Source organism: Dermochelys coriacea, chromosome 1, assembly GCF_009764565.3.
Source record: "Dermochelys coriacea isolate rDerCor1 chromosome 1, rDerCor1.pri.v4, whole genome shotgun sequence".
Lineage (NCBI taxonomy): Eukaryota > Metazoa > Chordata > Testudines > Dermochelyidae > Dermochelys > Dermochelys coriacea.
Genome location: NC_050068.2, coordinates 158,677,607 through 158,705,606, shown reverse-complemented (window position 1 = coordinate 158,705,606; position 28,000 = coordinate 158,677,607). Strand labels below are relative to the sequence as shown.

Below are 28,000 nucleotides of genomic sequence, written 5' to 3'. Positions count from 1 at the left end.
GGCGGCGGCGGCGGCGCCTCGCCCCCCCCCCCCCCAGCAGCCCGGGGGGCGGGGCCGAGACTCCGAGGCCCCGGCGGCGCCGCCTCTTCGCCTCGGCGGGTGGGGGGTGGGGTACGCGCAACCGTCGCCAACGGATGAACTCGGTGCCCGAGACCTGCTCCCTCCTTATTTCCCCGCTACTGTGACCCCGTCGCCAAGCCCCTCTTCTGTGGGGCGCTACGTGTGAGGCACAACACCTCCCCCACAGGCAGGGCGGTTGCCTTTCCTGGCCCATTGCCCGCCCGATTTCCCTAGTGTAGACAGGCCTCAGGTGCCGCCTGCGTGGCCTTCATAGACTGCTTGGATTCGCACGCGGTAAGATTTGTAAGTTGTATGTGGGATTTGTAAATGATCCGCTGTGACATTGTACGTGACACAAAAAAGGCGGAGGAGCACCTTGCGTGAAATGTAATCACTCCTCTTTGATCCTGCCAGGGATGGCCCCCGCTCATCTAGAAAAGGTGGACACAGTGTTCCTATGAAGAAAAGGAGGACTTGTGGCACCTTAGAGACTAACAAATTTATTAGAGCAGAAGCTTTCATGAGCTACAGCTCACTTCATCGGATGCATTTGGTGGAAAAAACAGAGGAGAGATTTATATACACACACACAGAGAACATGAAACAATGGGTTTATCATACACACTGTAAGGAGAGTGATCACTTAAGATAAGCCATCACCAGCAGCGGGGGGGGGGAAAGGAGGAAAACCTTTCATGGTGACAAGCAGGTAGGCTAATTCCAGCAGTTAACAAGAATATCAGAGGAACAGTGGGGGGTGGGGTGGGAGGGAGAAATACCATGGGGAAATAGTTTTACTTTGTGTAATGACTCATCCATTCCCAATCTCTATTCAAGCCTAAGTTAATTGTATCCAGTTTGCAAATGGGTGATTGAAAGAATCGGGTTTTCCAAAAGAAACAGCAGCGTCCTGGGCTGGTTGGTTTAGGCCTAGGTCAGCCGTGTTGCCCACTCTTGAAAGCCAGTGCTATGCTAAGTAACATTAATGTTTAATTTTACTTACGTGTAGACTTGTTGAAGTCAGTGTGGGATTACTCAAGATCTTAAAAGTTATTCATGTGGTTAAACGTATGCAGCACTGGTGCTTTATAGGATGACTGATGTGCTTAGTTAAATGTGTAAATCTTTATAAATATCTTGGGGCAGTCACTGTCTCTTACTATGTGATGGTCTAATTCCAGTACAATAAGGCCCTTGTCCTGACTGGGGTCTGTAACTGGTGCTATCACAATACATACACATAATAAACATGAGACGTTGTAAATGTCATACTGTTTTCATGGTAGCTTACTGAGCGATTGCTGTTTGTGACTTTTATTTTCCCATTATGTCTTTGTTCTGCCTGTTTTCAATAGAATTTTTTTCTAGGCCAAATAGAGTATTGCATGGAACAAAAGTAAAAAAGAGATCAGGTAGGTGAGGTAACATCCTTTATTAGACTAACTTCTGTTGGTGGAAGGTACAAGCTTTCAAACTACACAGAGCTCTTCTTCAGATCTGGGGAAGGAAATCACAGTATTTGAGCTAAATACAGTTTGGGATAGATTGTGAAGCATAAGGAAAAAGAAAAGGAGTACTTGTGGCACCTTAGAGACTAACAAATTTATTTGAGCATAAGCTTTCGTGAGCAGCTCACGAAAGCTTATGCTCAAATAAATTTGTTAGTCTCTAAGGTGCCACAAGTACTCCTTTTCTTTTTGCAAATACAGACTAACACAGCTGCTACTCTGAAACCTGTCATTAAGCATAAGGAGTAATGCATGTTGTAGTCCATTACTTGAAATGGGCAATTGAGGGTGAGATTGTTATGCATACGGGGTATGAAGTGGGAAATTAAGGGTAGCAGGCAGGGTAGTGTGTTAAAGATTGGTTTTATGGCTCATTACAACAATGTCCCTGTTTTCATTATCTATTAGCATTTTTAATTTAAATTCCCAGGCTCACCTTTTGAAGGTGGTTTCCTTTGAGGATGTGATCACATACCTTACTTCACATGTAGTCAATTACTCAAATTGTAATGTACTATTCACATGATTACAGGGTTGATAATCTATCTTGTAGCTGATAGCTATTTCTGTTTGAGTCCAGTAGGTTAACAAATCAAATATTGCTGGGATTAGTTTTAGTTGACAAAATAGATTTGCTTTTTTTAGACTGGTAAATGCAAAACAGGCAGTTAATTTACTTTGAGAGGAAAGTGTATAGACTTGCGTGACAGACTCTGTTCACACCCTACAGGCTATTGTAATAATTTTTGTACAAGGCATGTCTTGTATCATTTGAAAACTCATAACTTGCTGGTCAGTCTCTTCCTGCTAAAATATGTGTGGCAACAACATTGTAAAGTTATAAGATTTCCCTGATCATGTTATTAACATGTGTTCCAAACCCCACAGCCCTGCTGAAACTGAGATTAGCAAACAGGTCTGTCCTAAACAAAGGAATGTGTGCTCTGCTTAATTCGCATTTTCGCAGGGAACAGAATCATTGAGCAGGAAAGGAAACAAAGGTGAGAAAAAGCCAGCAGGAAATATTCTTCCACATAGACTCTGTCTCCTAGTGCCCAGCAGGAAATGTTTTCCAAGAGAGGGGCTGAAACTATAAAAAGGAGGGACAAACACCCCAAGTCATCCCTGTCACTCTTTCCCTGCCTATTGCATTCACTGCCCCTGAAATGACAAAGGAAACATTTGTTGGACTCAGGGAGAGGGGTCCTGACCTACATGGTTTGTTCAGTAAGACTTATGAAAAACTTTTCTTGAATGTGATATACCGTAGTTTGTTCAATTAGGTATTAGTAAACATCTTACCTTCATTTTTCTTGTAACCATTTCTGACTTTTCTGCCTCATTACTTGTACTCACTTAAAATCCCTCTCTTTGTGCATACACAGATATAGTAACTACAGTGTGCCCAGCCATTTGATGGTGTCGTCACCAGCCAGGTGGAGAGCTGGTATCCCGCCGTCAAAATAAGTCAGTTGGCACTCATCAAGAATATGCATTAGAAAAACCCCATTTAAAGAGATTGGTTGCAGAGCTGCCCTGCCCTGTTCGAAAGCAGTTCAGAGATGACCACAGGTGTCTTGGTAGATCAAAACCTGGTGAGCAGATGGTTAGGTCAGTGACGAGAGACTGATTAATGACTGTTGTCACTGACCATTCATTATGCCAAGCAGATTCCACCATCATGTCCTGTGGTAGCATAAATGACCATAAAGGGAGTCTAGAAGACAGGCAAGTTGGCGGGTGGTTGAAGAGGTCTGCGTACAAAGGCAAATTGCTGTTCTCACGGGTCTTGGCCAGCAGCATGACCTGTTTTCTCATGGCGAATATGGGATAGTGCTATCTTACTAAGTATCGGTAGCCATGGCAATGGAGTGGCCTGTAAAGTCCTGGTAACAATGCGCATAGCTTTGTTAAGCTCTATGTCTACCAGCCTTGTGTGAGATGAGCCTGGGCGGTATATAATAGGCATGGGGATGCGTTGCCTGCCCTAGCACAGCAATACCTGCCCCCTGACACTTAGGCCGTGGTGCCCCCCGCCTCTTCCCCAAGGCTCCCACGGCTTGTTGCTGCTGCCTGGGGTGAGTCCTCTCCTCCACCCCTTTACCCCTCGGAGGTCCCTACAGCTGCCGGCCACAGTCTCTCCTCACTGCTCTGTGTGTGTGTGTGTGTGTGTGTGTGAGAGAGAGAGAGAGAGAGAGAGAGAGAGAGAGAATGCGAGTGGGGAGTCAGTGGCAGATGGGAGAGTGGAGGGGATTCCTGAGTAACTTTACACAGTGCGGGGGGGAAAAAAGCCTTCCAGAGACCTAGTAGCAGAGATCACTGAAACTGTTAAAGAGCCATTAAAATGGTAATGAACCCATTTAACAGGCATTTGCCAACGCCCAGGAAGCCTTTGGCCACATTCAGTTGGCTTTTATATGTAGAAAAATGTGTTATTGGGGTTAAAAACAGTTTCCAAATGACGATCCTTCAGTTATTCTCTGTACCCAGAAGAAGTAACTGCTAACCTGGCTCAAGGAGGAGCTGACCTAGCCAGTGAGTTTATTTCTTGATCTAGTATCATAGGGTAGCCATGTTAGTCTGTATCCACAAAAACAACAAGGAGTCCGATGGCACCTTAAAGACTAACAGATTTATTTGAAGTACTTGTGGCACCTGAGTGAGCTATAGCTCACGAAAGCTTATCCTCAAATAAATTTGATAGTCTCTAAGGTGCCACAAGTACTCCTTTTCTTTTTGCAGATACAGACTAACACAGCTGCTACTTTGAAACCAGATTTATTTGAATGGTAACACACACAAGCCAGTGGGAGAACACGTCAATCTTCCTGGACATTCTATAACAGATTTGAAAGTAGATATAACTTGAACAAAAAAACTTCAGAAACAGACTTCAAAGAGAAACAGCAGAACTAAAATTCATTTGCAAATTTAATACCATTAATTTGGGCTTGAACAGGGACTGGGAGTGGCTGGCTCATTACAGAAGCAGCTTTGCCTCTCCTGGAATTGACACCTCCTCATCTATTGTTGGCAGTGGACTACATCCGATGGATCGAATTGGCCCTGTCAACACTGGCTCTCCACTTGTGAGGTAACTCCCTTCTCTTCACGTGATAGTATAATAATGCCTGTATAATATAGTATAATAAGTATTATTATATTATTAAATTATTATAAGTATAATAATGCCTGCATCTGTAACTTTCACTCCATGCATTTGAAGAAGTGAGGTTTTTACCACGAAAGCTTATGCTCAAATAAATCTGTTAATCTTTAAGGTGCCACCAGACTCCTTGTTGTTTTTCTTGATCTAGTCGTTTTATTCAAACCCAGTTTAAGTAAACGAGTCTGGCAGGGAATTCTGTGAAAGAAAGGTGATTAAACTATTGCTTTAAAGCAGGCGGTCAATGACAAGCAGTTTTTCAAAAGGAGAGATTGGGCTTTCATCTCTCTCTATACAGCATACACCGAACGCCCTGCCATGCAGAGGAGAATCTATCTGGCAATTTAGCTATACTTGTTGCCTGTTCAGTTCCCTTGGGGAATGTTGTTAGTGCTTTAAGGTGAAAAGGGGAGAGGGTGTCATGGGGGGGGGCAGCAGGAAGGTGAGGAGGCGAGTGGTGAGCCAGCTGTACAGCAGGTTGTGGTGGGGGTCTCGTGGTGAGCGGGGAAAGGAGCTGGTGGGGTGGGGGTGACTAGGTGAGCAGCGGGCAGGGGAGGAAGTGAGTGGATGGGGATCTTGGGGTGGGGGGTGAAGAGGTAAGTGGCGAGTCAGAGATGGGTGGGGGCGGGGCTTGGGGCAGAGCAGGGATGGAGCGTGGACGGTGCTGTGGGTGGAAGAGGCAAGACAAGGAGCTCGCCTCACCCAGAGGAAGTTTCACCCACTGCCCATGAAGGTGAGCGACACCAGACAGGAGCACATTACTCTGTAGTTGAATAGCAGAGGGCAAGGGCTGATGTTCTAAGCATCTGAGTGCTCGCACCCAGGTTGAACCAGCCAATTTTCTGAGCAGGTTGTTCTGAGTGCTGACTTTGGCTGTTAATAAGCTTATTTTACTGTTTTATCTAATCCAGTATGTTTAAATTGAAGTGTCTGATAACTATTTGAGATAATAAAATGGCATATTCCCTTTAAGGAATAATGGACTTAAAATATTTTGTACTGTTCAAGAGAGGGTTAGCAATAGATGACGTACATTTTGGGGGGGAAATCTGGGAGTGGGGGTGTGATGGAGTCATCCTGTAGTATAAACAAGGCTGGTGAGAGCCAGAGTGTAACCCAAGTGTGGCTGGCAGGCTGTAGTTACACACACACACTCAGGGTGTGGCTTGCATGCTGGAAGGCTGTTTGTGAGCAGCTCCGGTGTGGCTACTTCAGCAAGGCACTGTAAGGCACCCAAGGTTGCTGGGCAGGTGTGACACTCTTGCTCATTATTCTGGACTGTAGCTGGTCTCTCTTTGGAGACCTTTTTGGATCGAGGCAAAAACAAAAAAAGAAGATTTTAGATTATTTAAGCCTTACTCCCATCCTGTACTCCCAGAAAAAGAAAAGAGAACCTCCGCAAACAAAGTGGGACTTTTCTGCCTCATCTTACTTTTTCATGTGTACTTTGTTCCATTTTAACTCAACTGATATTGGTTCCCCAGGGCATTTTCTGCAGCACTGTAGCCGGTCATTAATATTGCTGTTACACTGAATGGCAGCATTGAATGTGTTGCTTATGTTGTAGTCCTAAATCCGTAAAAAAATAAAATAAAATTTGTAAACGTGAACACTCTTTAGCCCCAATCCTGAAAATACTTATGCACACGTTTCAGATTAAACGGGTGTGTATGTGTTTACAGGACTGGGCCTTTATTTGTAGCTAGATCAAAGCCATGTTTGGTTAGTTTTGCTGTACACTGTGATGGTTGCCTGAGCAGTAAACAAAGGTGCATGATAATCAAACAGCCAGAGTTTAGATTGTTACAAACTTCAGCTGAATACAGCTAGTCAGTGTTCAGTTGAAATTAGTTTTTAGATCAGTGGTGAAGTCTTTGCACTTATGGCTGATGTTCATTTCTGATTTGGTTAACTGACTATGATGAGAGAACAGAATGTTAAATAGGAAGGTAATTTAATGTGTTATAAAATGAAAATAATAACTGTCCATTTGCCAACCAGACGTTTTCAGGAATGATAGGATTCCTCTAACCCAAGAGCAATAAATACAGTGTGTCTTGTAAAAACTTTTCTGCCAGCAGCATGTTAGGGATCTCCCTGTTTCTGGAGATTGTCACCCGTTAAACCCATTTTTCTCACTTAGCTAACCACACAAATAAATTATGCCTACAGGAAAACTTATTTCATGTTGAGATCTGTATGTACTGCATGGGAAAATGTAGGGAGGATAGTGATGAAAATGAGATACTTTTTCCCTCAGGAGCACGTTTCTCATTTTTTCTTTTGATTACTCAAGTTAAATAGTTCTAACTTGCATGTTTACAAAGACTTTTGTTTTGCCTGAGTAAAGCCTGCAGGATTAGGGCAAAAATTGATTAATGATGACTTCTTTACACATACCAGAAAAACAGCTAAATACAAGATCGAACAGATAGTTTAGCATATCAAGCTATGACGCTCTTAGTAACTTTCTCAGCCCTGAAGAAGAGCTGTATGTAGCTCAAAAGCTTGTCTCTCTGACCAGCAGAATTTGGTCCAATAAAAGCTATTACCTTACCCACCTTGTCTCTCTAAAGTCCGAAACAGGCATTCCTTTGAAAGGTCAGAATAGGCTCTTAAATATGTAGGGGAGTAGAATGAATGAGGGAGGAAGAACAAACACGTCTCTCAATTGTTCTCTTCTGAGACCATCCACAAAACAGTATGTATAACAGCTCTGAAGCATAAAGAAAAGGAGTACTTGTGGCACCTTAGAGACTAACAAATTTATCTGAGCATAAGCTTTCGTGAGCTACAGCTCACTTCATCGGATGCATTCAGTGGAAAATACAATGAAGTGAGCTGTAGCTCACGAAAGCTTATGCTCAAATAAATTTGTTAGTCTCTAAAGGTGCCACAAGCACTCCTTTTCTTTTTGTAAATACAGACTAACACGGCTGCTACTCTGAGCTCTGAAGCATGCTGTCCTTCCCAGAAAGTGACAAAATGAGGATCTGCGTAATTCCCTTATCATTCTAGCATCTCAGACTTATTTGCATTGAGTACATTTCACCTTTATTTTGCTGCTGGACTAAACATGATAAAATTTTATCTCTTTCAAAGTGCAGAACAAGAGCCCTTCCTGGAATGACTGTTTGAAAATGATAAACACTAAAATTTAGTTTAAAACGGTCTTTAATATGGTATGTCCCCTCACATTGCATTCAACATACAGTTCTATGCTACCAGCTAAGTATTGTCTCTTTTCACTTATTTTATTCTTCAGAACAAAAATTTTTATGCCAGCACTGTGGTAAAAGTTTTGTTTAACCAAAGGCTACTCAGAGATCACATTAGGTGTAATTGGAAGTTAAATTTGCTTTCAATTTAGGTGATTCTAAGCAAAAATTTGGAAAACCTTCAGCTTGTGAATACTGCACTTTTTCTTCTGTGTATTTGTTTAGATAAACCATCTTTATCAAATGGTGACCGTTTATATTAGAATATTTTAAGTCAAAATAGCTAGATCAAATAAATAGGTCAGTATTAAAAAACTGTTTGAATGAGAGGGAGGAAGATGATACAAATCAGATACTTTTCCTTGAATGGAATGAATCCAGGGCCTGGTACTTTGAATTAGTTGTGATGTATTGCTGCGTGGGTATTACAGCAATAAAAATACGTATTAAAAACTAACTTTTGAAAAGTTTTCGAATATTCCTGTCTCAGTTTCAGTATCTCTAATGAGTCAGTGGGTTGTCTCTCTTATCCAGCTACACTAGAAAAATAAGGGAGTTTTGTCTGCATCAGGAAGTATTGCATGCATATTTTGATAGCATGTAATTTCTGCAGCAAAATCAAATAATATTTGGGCATTGGGAATTGCCATCTACTAAGCTATTGGGATAGATCTAATGGTATAATATGTCTCTTTAAATACTGCACAAAAAATCAGATGGCATACTGAAGTAGTTTATTTAACCAAAAAGAAAAGGAGTACTTGTGGCACCTTAGAGACTAACAAATTTATTAGAGCATAAGCTTTCGTGAGCTACAGCTCACTTCATCGGATGCATTTGGTGGAAAAAAAACTTTTTTTTTTTCCACCAAATGCATCCAATGAAGAGAGCTATAGCTCACGAAAGCTTATGATCAAATAAATTTGTTAGTCTCTAAGGTGCCACAAGTACTCCTTTTCTTTTTGCAAATACAGACTAACACGGTTGCTACTCTGAAATCTTTATTTAACCAGTAACTCTGTATTTCAAGAGTCACACTCAGGTATGAAAACTGCAAATTGCCTTGTCTTCACTGGGATTTTACCTCGAGTTAGTTAATGTTAGTTAGCTAACAAGTTAAGAACACCCCCACTCCCCTTTTTTTTCTTAGGGTATGTCTTCACTACCCGCTGGATTGGCGGGCAGAGATCGATCCAACGGGGATTGATTTGATAAATCAATCCCTGAGCGCTCTCCCATCGACTCCTGTACTCCAGCTCTGCGAGAGGCCCAGGCAGAGTCAATGGGGGAGCGGCAGCAGTCGACACACCGCGGTGGACACACCATGGTAAGTCGATCTAAGTACGCTGACTTCAACTACGTTATTTACGTAGCTGAAGTTGCGTAACTTAGATCGATCCCCGCTCCCATAGTAGACCAGGACTTAGTGAGGACAAGGCCAATACCTGCAAAACCCTCTAATGTAGACAATAGTTATATTGGTATAAAAGTGCTTATACCAGTATAGCGTATACTCAAAGACATTTAAGTTGCCTTTGTTTTGTGTTTTATTAATGTTCTTATATAACTTATAAATTTCTGTAAGTTTTGTGTTATTACTTTATCAGGAAACACTTGTCAAATGGGTTTAGTGTCTGTGTTCTGGTTTTATAGTAAAAATAATGTGAAATGAAAGAGAGACAACTTCTGAATCCATTTACAACTGTGTTAACCTTCTCCTTACTACTCCTGAGGGAATTCTGCACCAAAAAATTAAAAATTCTGTGCACAATATTTTAAAATTCTGAAAAATCCTGTATTTTGTCAATCACACAATATAGTCACACCAGTTTCAATTATTTTGGTATAGAGGAGGGAGATCACCCTCCAGCCCCGTCCCCATACCTTCTGGGACACAGACTCAGTGACGAGGCTGCACCCACCTGACACGGTGCGAGAGAAAGGCCTGCCCCACGCTTGCCCCAGAACCACCTGGAGCCCTGCCCTTCCATGCTGGGTGCACCATGATAGCAAGCGAGAGGGACAGAGTCTCACACGGACACCCAGCCCTGCCTACCCCCCACAACAGAGGGAGTGATTTATACCTCCCCCGGCTGCTCATGACACCCAAACTGATGCACTCATTCAGGACCACTGCCCAGGAGGGGTGCGTGACCCCTCTTGCGGCTTCCCTTCACCTCCCCATCAGAAACAATTATTCTGCAGGGGGAAAAAATCTGTGGGGGGTCATTAATTCTGTGCTTGCGCAGTGGTGCAGAATTCCCCCGGGAGTACTTCACCCCACTTGCAAATCCAACAAAAATCTTTCCTGAGGCAAGTGTGTAACTGATGTGCAAAATTTGCCCCAAAATATTTAGTGGGGTTTTTAGAGACTGTGATGTCATTTTTCCTGGCTTGTGAGCATTTATGGAATATTTTTCTGTTCAAATATTTTTTAGCGTATCTGCTTTTCCTATTGAACCACTGCAACTAGAAATAAGAGTGTTTTTCTTTTCAGTTAGTTGAGTAAAATGTTAATTGTATGAAATGATCAACTCGGTGGCAGGTTTGAAAATGCACATCAAATTGAGACACTCTGCTACTCATCCTTTTTACTGTGAATTTTGCAAAGGCAGGTAAGAATTTTGTGCTGTAACTTTAGTAGGCTGGCAGGAAAAAAATCAAGGGACTGTACTCCTTAGTAAAATGCTATCTATGGTTATGATAGGCTTCTGCTGCTGTATACAAAACAATCAAGTTTTGTTCTCAAGCCTTATGTCCCTTAGATACTGAAATTTAAAAATTCAGAGAGACTGATGGATGATATATTCTCCAACACATGAAATTTTTCACAGCCCTGAGCAATATAGCTAAGTCAGCCTAAGTTTTAGATGTAAACCGGGCCTTCAATGTAAGCTTCTTGGGACACAAACTGTCTTTCACTATGTGTTGATAGAGTGCTTAGTAGTACAATGGTCTGTGATCTGTATTGAGGCTTTTAATGCTATAGTGTAGGACAAATAATAATAAAGAAGCATTTCGTGTGGGACAGGAGGTTGTGTTTCTAGAATAATGTTCTGACAGTCTTCCTCAGTTCCTTCTCTAAGGAACCTTATAACAGAAGTGCTTTTACCAGATAACTGTTTATTAAGTGACTGTCTGATCCTTCATTCCCTCTGCATCCAAAATGCAAATGCCATTGCCTTTAATGGAAAATTTAGAAACATTAAATATAACAAAACTAAATATTAAAACCCAGAACATACTATTAGAAATAAATTAAAATAACTGAACCTAAGCTCCACTGTCTACACAGAGGAGAAGACAAAAGTTGATTGAATGTTAAGTGCAGCACATGAGAGAAGTTTGTACTGTGCTAGGAGCCAAAGGCTGTTTCAGTCCTGCATGTTCCCTTGGTGTGGTTTTTAAGAGTCGTTTAGCCAAAATCATGTTTCCTTATTTTTGTACCAGAAGATGACAGCTGATGAGACAAAAAACACATTCTGCTGCAGTTCCATAACTGGACACCAGCTCATCTCGTTAGGGCTGGTACAAGATAAATATCAATTCAGCCCCACTCCCTATGCAGGTCCCATCCATTGTTACGGCGGCAAAAGCCCTTCACTCTCATAGTATTCCCCACATACTTGACATTTTGCAGGTTGCTGAGTGTTTGCTCCTGGCGAATAACACAGGTACCTTTGACAAAAGCTCAGTCTTGTGAACATTCAAAAGGAAACTAAAGCCCAAAGCCTCCAGCTTTCTGCAGGGCAGCAGAGGGCACCCAGCAGAGCAGAACTATTTCACTTCCAGTGCGATAGGGATGGGAGAACAGGCTGCAGGGAGTCTGCGCAGGAAGTGGATGTTTACTGTGGGTTTGATCCTGCAAGGTGCTGAGCACTCTGGTTCTCAGCCCGCAGAGTACTTAAGCACATTCTTCACTTTGAGGACATAAGTAGCTCCCCTGGACTTCCATGAGTCTGAAGGTTAAGCACGTGCTTAAATGAGTTGCTGAATTGGGGCCAGTGTGCTGAGCACCTTGCAGAGTCAAGCCCTGCAGCTTGTGTAGTGCAGCTCTGGGGGGGGCTAGAGGACCCGCTACTAGGCAGGGGCACAATGAGGGAGCAGTCCAGACCCTTCATTGGCCAAATTGGAAAGGCATTGCAATCCTATGTGCCACATTGCAACACCTCTTTTTGTAGTCCTGGTGTCCCTGGGCACCCTCAACCCTCGGAAGAAGCAAAGCAGGGAGCACCAGGAATCCCCAGTCACAGGCATATGGGAGAATTGGATCTGGGTATTTGGTGCTTCCTGGAGAAGCAGAGAGACAGAATGCAGTTTGGGTTTCCAGAACTGCTGGGCCCCCTGGTGAGGATGGTGCTCTTCAGCCTGACTGTCTATCTGGGGAAGAGGTCAGAGCTGGATGCAGGGCAGCAGTAGGGGACTGCTTGTGTGGATGCAGAGACAGCATGCATGAGAGCACTCGGGACCAAGGATAGTGGAATGTCAAGGGAGAGCTCAAGGCCCTGTACAAGGGCAGTGGTGGATTTCTTGGATTCTTCAGAAAACAATCCAAAACATCAAATGTGGTTTGACTATCTTACAGATGCTTCCATAATGAATTTCAGTTTGAAATGGAAATGTGAGTTCCGTAGCTCAAACTAGTAGTGTTCGTAGAAATGTACAAAGAAAACATCCAAGACAGTGTTCTCAACATTTGTTTTAAAATATGCTGTATGCTACACTTTGTGTAGGTCAGAGCCTGAAATAAAATTTTACAGCAGCATTATAAAGGTTTCCAAATTAGGGGTTTATCAAGTAAACTGCAACTTCTTCTTACCTATTGGAGTGCAAATGGGTTAGTGGCAGAAAAATAAAACCTCAGAGCTGGAGGAAACAGCCTTTGGAAGACCTGATAACAGCCATCTGTGTCTTTCCCCATGTTCAGTTGTTTCCTTGAAATTGGTGATTTTAATTTTTTTTGGACATTAGCTGGCACAAGCTTATCTGTTGTTTTTTGGGGTTGCAGAGTACAAATGCCACATTTGTTGTGAGAAGTGTCTCTCCTGGTGTTCCAGGTTGCCCTTTTGCCCCTGCAAGGCTTCTGAATGGCAGTGGGAAGCTCGGTCAACAGCAGATGCACTGAATTTCCCTTCTTTAAGGAAACCAGGAATTGGAGATGTTATGGCATCTATAGGTTCTGTGTGTGTGTGTGTGTGTGTGTGTGTGTGTGTGTATATATATGAGAGAGAGAGATGGCTCTACTCATGGTTTTCAGGATGGGAAATTCAGTTACCTTTGCATACACACACACACACAGCACCATTTACTGGATTGTTCTATTACACTGTGATAGGAAATCTTTTTTGAAAAATTAACTCTTGAATACCTACTCCTGTGTCAACTTCAGACAAAATTTCCAGAACATTAACAGGTACAGAGAAGGTGGCTATTTAGACAGATGGAAAAGCAATATATACGTTTCTACACAAAATATACACCTTCCATATTGAGAAGTCTCAAAAAAAGTTTAATAGTAGACAGTGTAATAGCACTTGATACAGTACGTTTTCCTGAGAGAACTCAGACTACAGGTGAAGAGGACTTAACCTTTTCCTCATCCCACTTTACAATGGCACTGCTGTAGTATAATTATTTGAAAACTGTACCCTGTGTTTTTGTATTCTGTGGTACGTACAAGTGTAACAAGACATAACTTGAGTAAGCCTCTTGCCTTTAGAGCAATTCTGTGTAACTTGCAGGCAAAGTCTGATGGTTACACTAATCCCTTTTTGGTTTTGAATGATAGCGCTAGTAAAGATTCTGCAGCTTGAGGCTCCTTTGTTTCAGTGTCCATGTGCCATAGGCACCATTCAACTAAATATTTTATCAATAGACAATTGTATGTATATTGAATTGAATGCTATACAACATTGCTATTTTGGCTCCAAATAATTCAATATTTTGCTATTATCAATGTGCAAAATTCCCAAATCATGGCTGAAAAGACAGGGAATAACTTAACATTAGTCAGAAAAGGCTGGTGATGTACTGGCAAAGATATTGTTCAATAAATGCATGTCTCTGTGCTGGATTACACACCCCTTGTGTTTTTACTTTGAAACAAAAGGGAATAACTTTGGTATTCATTTGAACTAAAGACAATATTTCTTGAGCAAAGGAGATATAGAAACTGCTCAGATAAGTAAGTTCCTCATATTGGGCCAAAGTATTAAAGAAAAATCCTTGACAAACCCTGTGGAAAAAAGTTAAAAGCAGGCCAATCCTGAGGAATAACCCCCTGACCACAGTAGCATTGCAAAGGACATGTTTTCACAGGGAGAGCAGTTGTGAAGCTGCAGCACGCACTAGCTCTCCAAGATTGGCTCACTTTCAAGATCCTCCACCCCCAAATTCTCCAAAAAGACATCAGTCGTGCTGCAGTTCCATACATTGCATCTCACCTAGGTACAGGGCTTTTTGGGGGGAAGTTTAGTGAAAAAAAATCAAGAGAAATGCTCTGATAAATGTGATGTTTGTAGTATACTGACCCAAGTAAAACAGTTTTAAAGTTGTGGTGCTCTGAAAAATGTAGCTGAAATTCATTTTTTGAAAAACGTTCTAATACTTTTTTAGCTCATAGTCTCTTCAAGGAACTTCAATGTTTTTGCTTTTTGTTCTCCTGCAGTGAAATGCCTTTCAGTATTTTGGGGTTAGGGGAAGGCTGTTGGAAGATCAATAGAGACATTTCTTTTGATATGATTACAGTAGATCAAATAAATGTTTAGCATGCACACATTCATTATATGATCACACAGATAAAAAGCCTTTCCTTCTCCTCCACTGTGCCCACCCTGATCCCACCCACATGGAACTCTTCCCCACCCCCAACTTTCCTTCTAGGGCCTTGCTAACATCTGGAGGAAAGCAGCTCTGCTTCATTGGTCCTCATAAAACCGATGAAGTGAGCTGTAGCTCACGAAAGCTTATGCTCTAATAAATTCAGTAGGAATGAGTTGATTTTGAAAGCATATAGCAATAGAGCCTATCCTGTCCCACTGCAAATGTATTATAGTGCTTCTGCTTCAAAAATCCTCAAACAGGATAGTCTGGAAATGAACAGTTAAGGGATGAAGCCACTTTCCTCATTATTTATATTGCAGAAACACCAATCTACTAGGCTCTGGAGAAATTAAAGAAACTAAATACACACATGCTACATACTCATTTTACTTACTACCACCTGATGAACTTACACCTCCTAGCCAAACTTCAGTTTGCATAAATACATATTACTAGGAAAATGAAAGGAGGAAAAAAACCCCAAACATTTCCTTATCAAGGGGTCTATTTTCAGTGTGATATGGCTCTAACATGTAGTAAACTTTTTTAAAAGCAATACATATGTTTGTTAGTAAATTTAGGTAAAATGTACTAGTTAACTTTACATCACCATATATCAACACATTTTGTAACTCCATAATGTTTTCTCTCAGCCACAAGGTTTTTTTTCCCAGTGCGCGCGTGTGCTCACGCTCTCTCTCTCTCTCTCTCTCTAAAAAACCCACTTTCAATCAGCACAACACACTTGCAGAAAATTCTGAGTTCCAACATAAGCAAATGTACCCTGGGGCATAGAATCATAGAACCATAAGGTTAGAAGGGACAGCAAGGGTCATCTAGTCCAGGGGTTCTCAAAACAATTTTTTTGGTGGCCTTAGAATGTGACCAACTCCTCTTGCTGGTGGCCACTGTGTCAATTTTTCCTAAAATATTTAATTAACTTTAGGAAAAACAAATGTACAATGATTTGGACATGTGTATGTAATTTATTTATGTAGGGTTGGGGTTTTTTTTTTTGCAGACTCAATAATAAAAATAATGTACAGTTGTCTCTATTTACTGGGTCTGAGCAGAATAGAAATACAAATAAGTTGCTTTGCACGTTCTTGTCTTTTTTGTTGCCCCTTTTGCTTTTTTTGGTTGCTTTTTATATTTTAGACTTAGGTCTAGTAAGTCTGCTGCTATGAAAAGTGATGCTTCTATATTAATAGGTTTCAGAGTAAGTACTCCTTTTCTTCTATATTAATATCTCTTTTCACAGCCTCTCCCAGCTAGCTACTAAGTTTGCTGTGAAAATTGATATTAAAAAACATACAAATATCACTTTCACCGCAGACTTATTCAGCCCTGGCAAGCCCGGGGACAAATTAAGCCCTGGATGGGGAGGTGGATAGGGAGGCAGCAGGGGCCAGTGGCTGACAACCGCTGCGTGGCTGAAGCCTGGGGCCAGAGGAGGCAGCAAAGGCCAGGGGTGATGGGGGATAAGCCTAGGGCTGGAGCCTGCCAGTGTGACTGAAGCCCTGAGCTGGAGAAGGCAGTGGGACAAGGGTGATGAGGGAGGGCTGCTGAGCCTGGGGTTGGAGCCCTGCACCTATGGGATGGGGCCTGGAGACAGAGCCTGAAGCACTGCATGGCTGGAGCCTGCTGTCCACCACTCCAGGGCTGAAACCTGCCCCCAGTGCCCCCCAGGAAGGTGGGGAACTCACTGGCTGCCTGCTCCTCCAGCATCTGTGTCTGCAGAGGACAGGGCCCAACCCCTACTAGGGGCGTGGGGGGGAGGGGGGAAGAGGCTGCTGCTTTGCCCCCTTCCCCAATCATTGCCCAGAAGGCTGTGGCCACATTTGAGAAATCCTGATCTAGTCTAGCCCCCTGCCAAGATGCAGGATTTGTTAGTTTTAAAATCTTTAGTTCTAATTAAACAATGTTATTTCTTCATCTCACTAACATTATTATTTTAGACCACAACAAAGGTGCATAATTTAGGTTGCGTGGGAAGGTGTAATTTGCATGGGGCAATAGTAACTGAAGAAAGAATATATGGTTCTGAATTTTATTTTTGTTGTGAGCCCCTTGGGGCAGGGACTCTCTGTGCTGAAAGTTTGTACAGAACTTGGCACAATGGGGTCCTGCTCCTATTTCAGGCCTCTGGACAATGCTACAATACAAATAATAATGAGCAAAGTGGGTGCACATCTGTTCATTTCCAGGCATTCATACTTCTGAGGGATCTGTTTTTGTTTCTAAGTCGAATGCTTTTCTGTGGATATTATAACTCATTCTCTAGGGGTGAGGTAGATCTTGCTGTCACACACTTTCAAGTTTAACTCATTCCTCATCACGTTTTTGTTTACAAATTGAACATTTTCATTAATGTGTTAGGCACAGACAGGCTTTTCATCAACATCAGTCTGTATCCATTGTGAAGTGCAGCAATTGCCGTATCAAGGAAAATCCCTCTTAGCAAGTTTGAGTGCCTCTGTTTGTAATGCAACAAAGAAACTTTTTCTTCATCCATTGGTGGTTTGGAAGTTTTGCCTTTCAGGTGTCCAGTGGCAGAAAGCAACTTTTACTGTTCACTGCTCTTTGAGAAAAGCAGTGCTTTGTCCGTTGTGTGAGAGGATAATCATCTTCATTTTGATATTCAACAATCCAGACTGTGCACTGGCACAAACAGAAGATATGGAGGATACAGCTTATCAGGCATTGGAAATGGCAGTCTCAGCATAGATGGGTGTATCTATCCTTCATTTCCCGTATAGCCAGGCAGGCCTATATCCATTGGCTCAGACTGCCTCCTTGTGGCAGTATACATGAATGCTAGATATTGCACTTTGACTTCATGACAGCCAGTGGGTGGCTATGGGATTTGGAAGTTCTACAAGCAAAATCCACACACTAGTTCTGCCATGCAGAAGAATAAGGAGATGAAAAGATACATGGAACCAAGTCAGACCAGCCGCTAATACGTAAATATCCACCAAGAACACACAGTGAAATACAAAGGTTATATAAAAAATTACTCTCAAATGTTTATTACATGATGAAAGAAGACTAATTGGTAAATTCACATCCTGAACTTGATCAAAGGGGACTGATTGCTCTTCAGGCCTCCTAGCTAAAAGCAATATTGAAAGAGCAATTTTAACAAAATTACATAAAATCTTATCACATTATGGTTTCAGCTCATAACCAGTTTGATTCAAACTTAACTTTACTACAAGACCGTACAAGTTGTTTTAACATTAGACTGGCTATTTGCTTCAGATAGCACTGACATGTTTTACTGATAAAAGATTTTTCCATCACTACAATGGAAATACTTTGTGAAATTGGGCACATTTTCTTTCACCCATAGACTTTCCCCTACTTCCAGCCCCAAACCTTCACCCTTACTTTACCTGATGTTTTGTTAGATACAAGACCTTCTAAGGATGAAAAAACAAATCAATCCTTTTTTAGTGGGCTCAGTTATATCTTTACATTTCAGTTTCTAGAAGGTGACAACCAGTGAACCCCAGCTCACTGTATACATTCCCTCCAGATTGGAAAACAATTAAATTGTATGGCTGAAGGGTTAGTCATATTTACTATTTGTGATTTCCTCTCGTTGTGCAAGGTCTATTGTGATGCTCTTGTCAAAACCCAGAACCATCACTGCACAAAACACACCACCACACTGGGGTGCTGAATTTAGAACGAGACTTCTAGATGGTGCTGTGTTAGGAATAGTGTGCGAATTTCAAGACCACAGTGTTGCAGGGTGCTATGCCAATTTTAGTTTACATTTCATTGTATAAACATTTTCCAGCTCTGTTTGATATCCAGCAAACAATTCACTTACAGTTTCCACTTTTTTTTTAAATTGTCTCATAGTCTAGTCCATTTCAAGTCTTTTCAAGTATAAATCAGTAGCTGTACATCTGCTGTTGCTGCTCTGTTTGAACTTGCTGCTGTCCTGACTGCTGTTGTGTTTGTTGTGACTGGGGCTGCAGGACATCCGTCTGAGGCACTGCTCTCCATGTCAACGGATGCTGCTCTGTGATCTGGTTCCCTAGAGGAGCAATGGAGTTCACCAGGGTTGTCAGGTTTATAAAATGCGCCACAGACTGGGGATTGGCTGCCTCTGGCTGTGGCTGTATCTGAATATCATTTTGGCGATTGTGCAGCATGGCAGAACCACTGACAGTGTCAAATGTTACAGTAAGAATTGAATTGTCGAGCTGTAACTGGCGTTCAGGAGCAGTAAGGTGGCCCACAGCCACTGGCTGGAGGTTTGTAAATTGGGTTCCAGCTGCCGTGGTAATCGGGGTGACGGTAATATTTGTCAACCCAACAGAACTAGAAGGGGCCGTGACGTTTGGGTCTCCAAGGGTCACCACCACCTAAGGAAAAACAGAAATAAAACCTCAACCTTCCGTTGGGCTCTCTGAAATAAAATGTGTTAGCTAGATGGAGACCATTTTGGTGCCACTACTGCTGGCCCTGGATATCATGCTGAATGGAATCTGACTGCTGCTGTAAGTGGAAGAAAGCAACTAACAAGCTAGAGGCAAATGCAATATTGATAATGATCCCCTGAATTCACTCCAAACTTGCAAGCACAGCTTCAGCAAGAGGCAGTGGCACCAAATGGGCAGAAATGAAGATAAGGAGTTGAGTGGAAGTGAAGGAGATTAAATAGACCCCTCTTCCTCCCCCATCTTTCTATATCTCTTTGAATTGTGATTTCTACCTGCAGCTTTAAATCCCTAGCTCATTCACGTTTGCCCTTAGGATTCCAAGAGCATCAACCCCTGTTGCAATGTCTGTCCAGTAGCTTTTCATGGGAACTCACCTGCTGAATACTTTGTACAGCTGAATTGGTTTCATCTCCCACGTTCCCTGTGAATTCAGCTTCTTTCTCTGTGTATTCATTGAAGGCAGGGTCCTCAGGCACTTGCACTTCCTCCTCTTCGCCCGGCTTCTGCTTTCGCTTATGGCCACGTTTAGGAGCTTTCATATGCTTGCCTTCAGGTAACTCTCCCTGTTCCAGGGTTAACTCAGGCTACAGGAACAGAGTTTTCAGTACAACTGAATGTCGCTACTCAAGTCATTTAGCTCAGAGTGTCACCAGAGGTTGGTTTGCTGTCCATCCCCAGGTGAAGATGACATGACAAACTGGCTAACACCAGATTTGAGGGAATGGTTTTGCTCCCTGAAATTAACTCTTTACAATACTGGTACCCTCCACTAAACCACAGAGCAGAGAGATTATTAGCATCTCTGTAGTACTGTTCAAAAAATGACCTACACCAGCTGAGCTGAGTCACTGAAAAATGCATTTCCCACCAACCATGCTCACCACAGTTAAGATATTTGCAAAGGACATAACCCTTATTTACAGTAGGCATGGAATCCGGTTTTCCTTAGAATTTTTCTCCCTCTCTCTGCAATGTCTTTCACACTCATTCGGGATTTGTTTTCCACTCTGCCCACTCCCTCTTCTGTTTTTCACTCTTTTTTCTTGGAGTTTTTGCGGTTCCCCTTCCTGCTCCATTTTTCAGACAGTCTGATCATGTTTGTTGCCTCCTTGACTCCCTCCACTGCCTTCTGCTCACTTTAACATAAAATTAAAACTCCCTGTCCTCACCTTCTGCCCAGCATTGCTCCCTGACCACCCCATCTCTTACTACTCATGCTCACTTGTTCCCTGTTGCTCTACCTGAGCACTTAACATCCCTCTTTCATTTCCTTCTCCTATTCCTCTCCGAAAACCTGGCTCAGTTGAAATCAATGGGAGATTTTTCCATTGACTTCAGTAAGGCCAGGGCTTCACCTTCTGTTTTCCTCTTCAGAATCCTGCTTCTGATCTGATCAATCTCTTCTCTTTACTGTCCCTCCTAAAAACACACTTCTTTCACAAGGCCTATAAAGCCCCAGCTCAAATCTGCCTGTGATGCTTCTTCCACAGTTTGATCACCACAGGTCTGTAGCCTTGAGAGCAGGGCCTCTGTGTCTGATGTATTCATCACAGAGCCAAACACACTGACAGTACCGAAATGCTTAATAATAATAATAATTGTTAACTCTTCCCACTCTCTGCTCCATTTTTCCACTGCATTTTCTCTCTGCTTCTTTTTTCACTCTCTATAAACAGAGCACAAACCCAATCCCCATTGGAGTCTCTAGGCACTACTGTAATAAGAAGCTACAGTGTTTGAGTAAAGTTTTCAAGCCTGTTTTTCCACCTTCAGAAAAAGGAGTTTGTTCATCCTCAGTTAAGACTAAGCCTGTGACAAATGCAAAACACTTGCCCATAGTGCATACAGGATCCTGAATCCAACCCCAGCATTCCTGAGCAGGTTCCAATTTTATCTGGGGTCGCTCACCAGTGACGGTGGATGCTATGATGTATGTCATTCAGTGTCATGGAAACAGCATGTGAATGGCAAGGACCCAAAGCCGCAGAAGAATTTAGGATTCTGCTACAGTTAGTTTACCTGAACAATCCCAATAGAGGAGGCATCAATGGTGGTAGCTTCTGGAAGCTGCTCTAAATCGTCGATTCTAACTGAAAGAACCTACAGATAAACAGATCCTGGTTAGCTTGATAAATTATGGCCAGTACAGAACAGCAATGGAGAGATCCATTGACAAGTAATAACACAGGACAAGATCATGCAACCAAATGCATTTTAATTGATTTGGTTAATCAATATATTACATTTAATGTGTTTTACTTTCATTGATAATAATAATCTTATGGTATATAATTTTCCTTCCTCTCACTAACACCACAGCAACCAATTCCGTAACATTTAAATTCCATAAAATCTCATTGCTTTCTGTGGGAAAAAATAAGCATAATGTATGGGTCACTATATTGCCATATGAACCAAAGGGACCACACTGCTGGAAATTTAGTTTAAATGTAACAGCAGCTGCAGTGCATCTTTTTATTCTTGCTTCCTAGGCAGACAATACCCCATTAAAATTGAAGGACTTCAGGAGAAGACAAACCATCATTTGCGTGCCCTAATGCCTCAGTGAGCAACAAAAATTACAGCACCCCTGAACTACAAGTCTCTGAGTGTGGCATGCTCCACTGTATACAACAGGATCTATAAATCTCAGTTCACTGAAGATCAGAAACAACCAGCTCTCCACATTTCAGGTACTTTATTACTCAGATTGGTTTTAATGCAAGAGAGACTGCAAGAGTTTTGCCCCTTATTTTGTTTCCGAGCCTTCACTGGGAAACAAAGAAGATCAAGGAAGAGCAATAATAATGATAAACTGTTTATAAAGTAAGATCTCCAAGGGAAAAGTTAGTAGAGCAGGCCATATCTGAGCTAGATTAAAGGAATTCTGAGGAAAGACATGATAGCTGTCAACAAACGTGTGAAAGGGATGCCATAAAAGGAACAGGGATCAATTATCCACTCTAGTTGAGGAGTACAAAACAGAAAAATATGGAGTTAAGATGCAGCAGAAAAACTTAGCTGAATTAATAGGTAAAGGGAACTATTAAATGTTTATGAATCAGCAATTAGAAGGAACACAAACAGAGGGGCAAGATAGTTGTGGAATTGCCATTAATGCAGAAAATCAAGCCTAACACAGACACCTGGTTTACAAATAACCAAGATCAGTCCTGCCAGAATGTAAAAAGGAGGGAGTAGATGACCCACTTGAAGTCACAGATAAGCCAAGTGAATTGATAATAAGCCACAATCCATCTGCCACAGATCTTACCTCGGGATGTTTGCGCCTCATGTGTCGACTCATTGAGGCTCTGGTAGAAACCTTTGTCCCACAGAGCTGACAACTCTGAGCTTCTACCTTATCGTGAGTTAGCTGGATGTGCTTCTGAAGCATGTAATCGGTGACATACTTCTTATCACAGACTGAACACGTCCACTGTTTCCCCACTGGTGGTAAATGACATGAAAAGGAGTTAGTAGATATCCCTAAAGGTGAGTATTGTAATATTGCATTAAGAGGAACACCTTTTTTTTTTTAATTATGTAGTGCAGAACGCTGACTCAGGATTGCTTGAAGCAGAATGTCAAGCTGTTGTCTTTCGATACATTGCATTAGAACACTTACCTGTATGAATCAGTTTATGGGTCTCCATTGTGTTTCTCTCACTAAATGTCTTCCCACAGAGCTCACACATAAAATCTTTGATCCCTATATGGAGAGATTACATTTAAAACTGGAGTGATAACAAACAATGGTACCTAGTTCAATTGTGAATCTTAGGTTATGAAAAATCAGTTTCACTAGCCACTTTTTCCATTGTTTGCAAAAGTCCTGTAAGAAATGCAGGCACTAATTGGAGCTGGTGCAGTGGGTGAGACATTTGTCTCTGGGGATCAGAGTTCAAACCCTACTTCAAGTCAAAAACCGTACCCTAGACCCAATGGTCTATGTTAAAAAAACAAACCATGACACAGTGGGCAGGTCTCTGCTCATGAGAGGCCAAAGTCTTCACACCTTGTAAAATACTTCTTTAAACTGTGTTGCTTATGCTCTTCAACTGCTCAGAGCAGGGTAATGTCATGTATTTTCAAAACAACTATTTAACTGATTAAGTGCAATTTCTGCAGGATGACTGGTCCTCTGGGTTGCTCTCACCTGTGTGCCTTTTGTAGTGTTTCAGCATGTTGACCTTCTGTGCGAATTTACGATGGCATTCCTTGCATTCATATTCCTTAATCCCTTTGTGGAGTTTCATGTGGTGACGCAGAGCATGTTTTGTCTTCATTCCTGTGAGCCATGAAGATGTAACTGAAGACATGGTGGGAAAATTCATCTGCATTACCCTTTGCCCCGCCCCCAGAGTAACGACTCAAGATGAGCATGTTTCAAGCAGAGGATCCTAACTTCATCCCTAATAGAAGATGTCCACAAATGCCCATAGCTAAGCTAGAAATGCTCTTTAACTAGTGGGTTTGGGTTTTTTTAAGTTAAAAAAAAATATATGAAAATATTTAAATCACTAAGGAAGGTAAGAGAAAAGCACGGAGAGACAGGGAATTTGACAAGAGCATAATCTAAGGCACCATATTAGGGTCTTGCAGGGATTCCAGTTCAAGGTTGTTCAAATAACAAAGTAGAGAAAAATATTTATTCCAACTGCTAACTCCTGAAAACTCAGCCTAGAACGCACAGTTAAACTGTGTTCTTTCCGACTCTCTTTTGGGACGTAAATGTGATGGAAATCAGGCAAGCAAGCATTCCTGAAATTTGCAACAGGACAGATGAAGAGCTTTAGAAGTCAGGTTTGCTTGCTGCAAGCCAGGGAACTGATGGATGTAAAATTAAGGCAGACCCCTAACATCCTGATCAGCATGGCTTCCTTTTCAAAATACAAGACTCATTACTTTGAGGACTTCCCAGGTATTTAATGAAGCTATTGGTTTTAATATGGGAAATGTAACCTAAACAAAATGTCTAATTCAAAGGCGATGTCTGTACCTTTACCACATTCCGCACACAGGTATTCTCGGATGTTATCGTGGACTCTCATGTGCTCTTTTAACATGTCCTTTCTGGCAAATGACTTTCCACACTGCTCACACGCATGACTTTTTACACCTTCCCCCCCCCCAAAAAAAAAAAAGTTATTGCAGTATATAAGCAGACTCTCTAGGGGAAAATGTGTGTGTTGCTAAAAGCTGACAAACCTCTGGCAATAGATTCACTAAGCAATAATCAAACTGTCTCCTGAACAGCTCCTCTCATGCAAACTGTATCCCAAAATGAATTATGAGAAATAGGCTAGGGAGAGAAGAGGTTTTTCTCTGAGTTTTGAAACAAGACTGAGGCAGAGAGAGATAGAAGAAAGCTGTAGAAAAGGATCTGATGATGAGCTGTAGAGACTTATGCTTCTGTATCAACAATGCTGAGATTGAGTAAAGGGACAGAAGAGTGAGTGGTGCTAAGTGAGCAAGTGAGGGGAGTGGATGGAGACAAGGGACAGAAGTCTGACTGGAGATTTTTAAAAACCAAGGAGCTATATTGAACTGCATTCTGAAATGCACAGTGAGGAGCCAGCAAAGTCATTTAAGGAGGAAGGGATGTGGACGTGCTCCGCTCCACCTCAGAGGAGATGGGGAGCAGCCTTGTATACATGCTGGAGTAAGGAGCTGGCACTCTGGGATGCCAAAGAACTGCAAGGAACTGCAGTTCTCAAGGTGAGAAGAAATGAAGGCCCGGATGAGTATTTCAGCAGAGATAACTAGAGAACCAACATTTTTATTGTATGAAAGCTAAATTATATAATCAAGGAATCTCTTAAATCAAGCTCTGGTATCATTTACCCTCATCAATAATATATATTTATTTACTTTATAAAATTGGCCTGCCATAAAACCATAAAAATAGCAATAATTGTATGGGTTCTTACTGTAAACTACCATAACCAATTTCTTCCTGACAAGTAAAAGTATGGCCTCAGAAAGCATCCAGAAAAGGAAACCTTTGATATTAATAATAAAGGAACAACAACAACATTGTGTTACCTGTGTGTATAAGCTTATGTCGTTCCAAATTCCCGATGCTGTTAAAAATCCTTCCACAAATTTCACATGGGTGGATGTATCTGAAACAGAAAAGTAAGCAGACTCTGCCTTTCTCTTTTTGACAGGACTATGGTTTCAGTAATCTCAATCAGCAACTGAAATTTGTTTGAAAAGATTGTTACTGGAAAGGTTTCCTTGAAATATAAGTGTATGGTAAAATAGGCTTAAATAAAATAAGCCTTAAAAAACATACAAGTGCATCTGAAGGCAAGTGTGGCCAGGCAGTATTGTGCTCTCAAATTATATAGTCATTTTTTGATTTGATTAAAAATCCAGAACTATTATCTGCCCAATGGTGTACCTGCTATATATGACATGACATGACATATTGACAGTCGGGGTGTATTTTAACCCTTTGGTAAACGAGGACCTGATCTTGCAGCCCTTAATGAAGCAAGAGATCCCAATGGGACACAATAACTGCATGACTGTATAAAGCTGAGACAACGTCAGAAAACATCAGCTACTCATATCACAAAAGAAACTAAAAAAAAAAAAGGATTTCTCCTGGTACCTTGACATTCAAGAGAAAAGCCTCAAGAATGTCAATGTGTGTCTATCCCTCACTAACAAAGCACCCCTATTTGGCACAACTACCATGTTCTCAAAAAATGTAGTTGTTCATACAATATTAGTCAGACATATCATCTTACTTCTGCACATTGGGATCAGGCAGATTCTCCCGGTGAATGACCATGTGAGCATGGTAAGTTGCCTTCAAGGCGAATCGTCGATTACAGATGCTACAGCCATAGCCTTTCTCCTTGTGAATCTCCATTATGTGTTTTAGGTACTCCTTCCCTCTGCCAAAGGTTAACTGCAGAACGAACCAACAGTGAAGGCATGGGAAAAAAAATCTCTCAGGAAATAGTGACCAGTTATTGTAGTACTGGGACCTATAGCATAAATAGTCAATAATCAGAAATACTGTCCTCACCATCAGACAAAGAGTACAGGGAAATCTATACTCCTTCCTGGAACCTGTTTTGTCACTGAAGTACTAAGCACACCTATAAAGAACATCCAAAACCACTTCCTCTACATGGGAGACTGTAGTTTGCGATGCTAGCTCAGGCTGGTGCTCCCTTGCTGGCAGGGGCTGGGAATGCTGCAGAGGCAGTTCACTCAGCCATTGGAGATGGAAAAAAATGTCTCACATTGCTCTGCTAGGAATCCTCTGATTATTTCTGGCCCTAAAGGGAGCTACAGCCAACCACCCTTAGCTATCAATGCAGCAGACCTGCAGGGGGCGAGAGTAGCTTTTGGACTCTAAGGATCTGTCCCATTTCATTGGGGAAGCGGAGAGGATAAAGAGAAATTATCTCCTTGTGCAGGAGTCTCATTTTGCTAAGATTTACTTTTCTATTCTTCCTTTAGAATGAATGAAGAGACATTTCCAGCCAGGAAGAGCCTTCCCTTCCCAGCACTCACTCATTTTCCACAGCTGTTGCCGTCAGCTCTGATAGTGGATTGTTTCGTTTGCCTAGGACTGCAGGGGTGCTTGATACCAGAGCTGACAAAGAAAGAACTTTCTAGCCTGAATTGCAGGAATTCTCTTATTTTGAAGCTGACGTTTTCAGTTTATATCATGATTAGCCTGGCACAACAGGCAGCCTGAAGAGTTACCACAACGCACCACCTCATGGGTTTCGCTTCTCAGCTGTTTAAACTGTACTGAGCTGAAAGTGAGGCAGAGGCCCCGAATAAGATCAGGGCCCCCTTGTGCAAGGCGGTGTGGATGGTAAGTCCCTGTCTGAAAGAGATTACAATCTAAATAGACAAGATGGACAAAGGCTGGGAGAAGGGGAGTATTATTTTCCCAGTTGTACAGATGGGGAACAAATGAGGCACATAGAGACTAAATAATTTGCCAAAGGTAACAATCTGTGGCAAAGCTAGGAATTGAACCCTGATCTCCTGAATCTCAGCCCAGTGCCTTAACCACAAAGCCATTCTGCCTTTCTGACATAAGCAATAATTCAGTCAGTTTAGCTGTCCTAACCAATCAGTTCTCCAATAGAGAATTCTAAGAGTCTTGAAGATGACATTTTCCCCTGGCCATGCCACACACACACACACACACACACACACACACACACCTTTCCAACTCCCAAAAGCCCTGCCCAGCTGTGATGATCATCTCTTCCTCCCACACAGTGGATGGCTCAATCAAGTATGCTCCAGAGGCCACAAATGCCATTCCATTAGCGTCAGATGCCAGGGAGGACTATGGCACCCTCTTATTGCTACCAACTTTTGCTGATGTGGGTGTGCAGGACCACAGTTAGGTCGTGGTCTTGAATCCCCCAAACTGTGCTGCTGCTAGACCATCAGACTGGTCCTCTCTTAGCTTATTTTCAAGGTTCTGTGAAATTCTAATTAAAACAACTTTTTCTTTGACAGAAGAAACCAACACACACATTTAGTTGGAAAGGAGAATTTAAAGCTACCTGGCACCTTTTGCAGCTATACTTGTGAGGCTCAGAATCTGCACTTTCATCAGAGTTGTCATCGTTTTCCTCGGATGAGATTCCGATTTTACCAATGAACTCTTCCCTCTGGTGGTCATCCATTAGTGCAATGTCCTATACAGGGTGGGGAAAGAGATTCCATTTTAATCAGCTCTAATGTCAAAAGATAATACAGCCCCAACCCTTC

General features: G+C 42.0%; 1 protein-coding gene and 1 long non-coding RNA gene across 11 annotated transcripts in view; one reads left to right on the top strand and one right to left on the bottom strand.

The window, feature by feature from the left end:
- The first annotated feature begins 93 nt into the window (after positions 1–93).
- Positions 94–27,796, top strand: LOC119852100. Of its 2 annotated transcripts, XR_005291522.2 has the most exons (3): positions 94–354; positions 21,727–22,729; positions 26,720–27,796. It is a non-coding gene; the product is annotated as an uncharacterized LOC119852100 (long non-coding RNA). The 2 variants fall into 2 exon arrangements; XR_006278499.1 differs by lacking the exon at positions 26,720–27,796 and having other exon boundaries at positions 21,727–24,521.
- PRDM15 (PR/SET domain 15) overlaps positions 17,779–28,000 on the bottom strand; it is a 52,077-nt gene continuing 41,855 nt past the window's right edge. For 6 of the 9 annotated variants that reach the window (XM_043507009.1, XM_043507031.1, XM_043507037.1 and 3 more), the window contains 10 exons: positions 27,793–27,927; positions 25,996–26,159; positions 25,283–25,362; positions 24,237–24,356; positions 23,394–23,546; positions 22,863–22,946; positions 22,509–22,684; positions 21,254–21,334; positions 19,609–19,818; positions 17,779–19,156 (listed from right to left, as the gene is read on the bottom strand). In XM_043507009.1, the coding sequence (XP_043362944.1) occupies positions 18,680–19,156; positions 19,609–19,818; positions 21,254–21,334; positions 22,509–22,684; positions 22,863–22,946; positions 23,394–23,546; positions 24,237–24,356; positions 25,283–25,362; positions 25,996–26,159; positions 27,793–27,927 (1,680 nt within the window). In that variant the 3' untranslated portion in view covers positions 17,779–18,679. The remainder of the gene's footprint in view (positions 19,157–19,608; positions 19,819–21,253; positions 21,335–22,508; positions 22,685–22,862; positions 22,947–23,393; positions 23,547–24,236; positions 24,357–25,282; positions 25,363–25,995; positions 26,160–27,792; positions 27,928–28,000) is intronic. The other 3 variants (XM_043507023.1, XM_038392998.2, XM_043507016.1) reach the window with 2 other exon arrangements.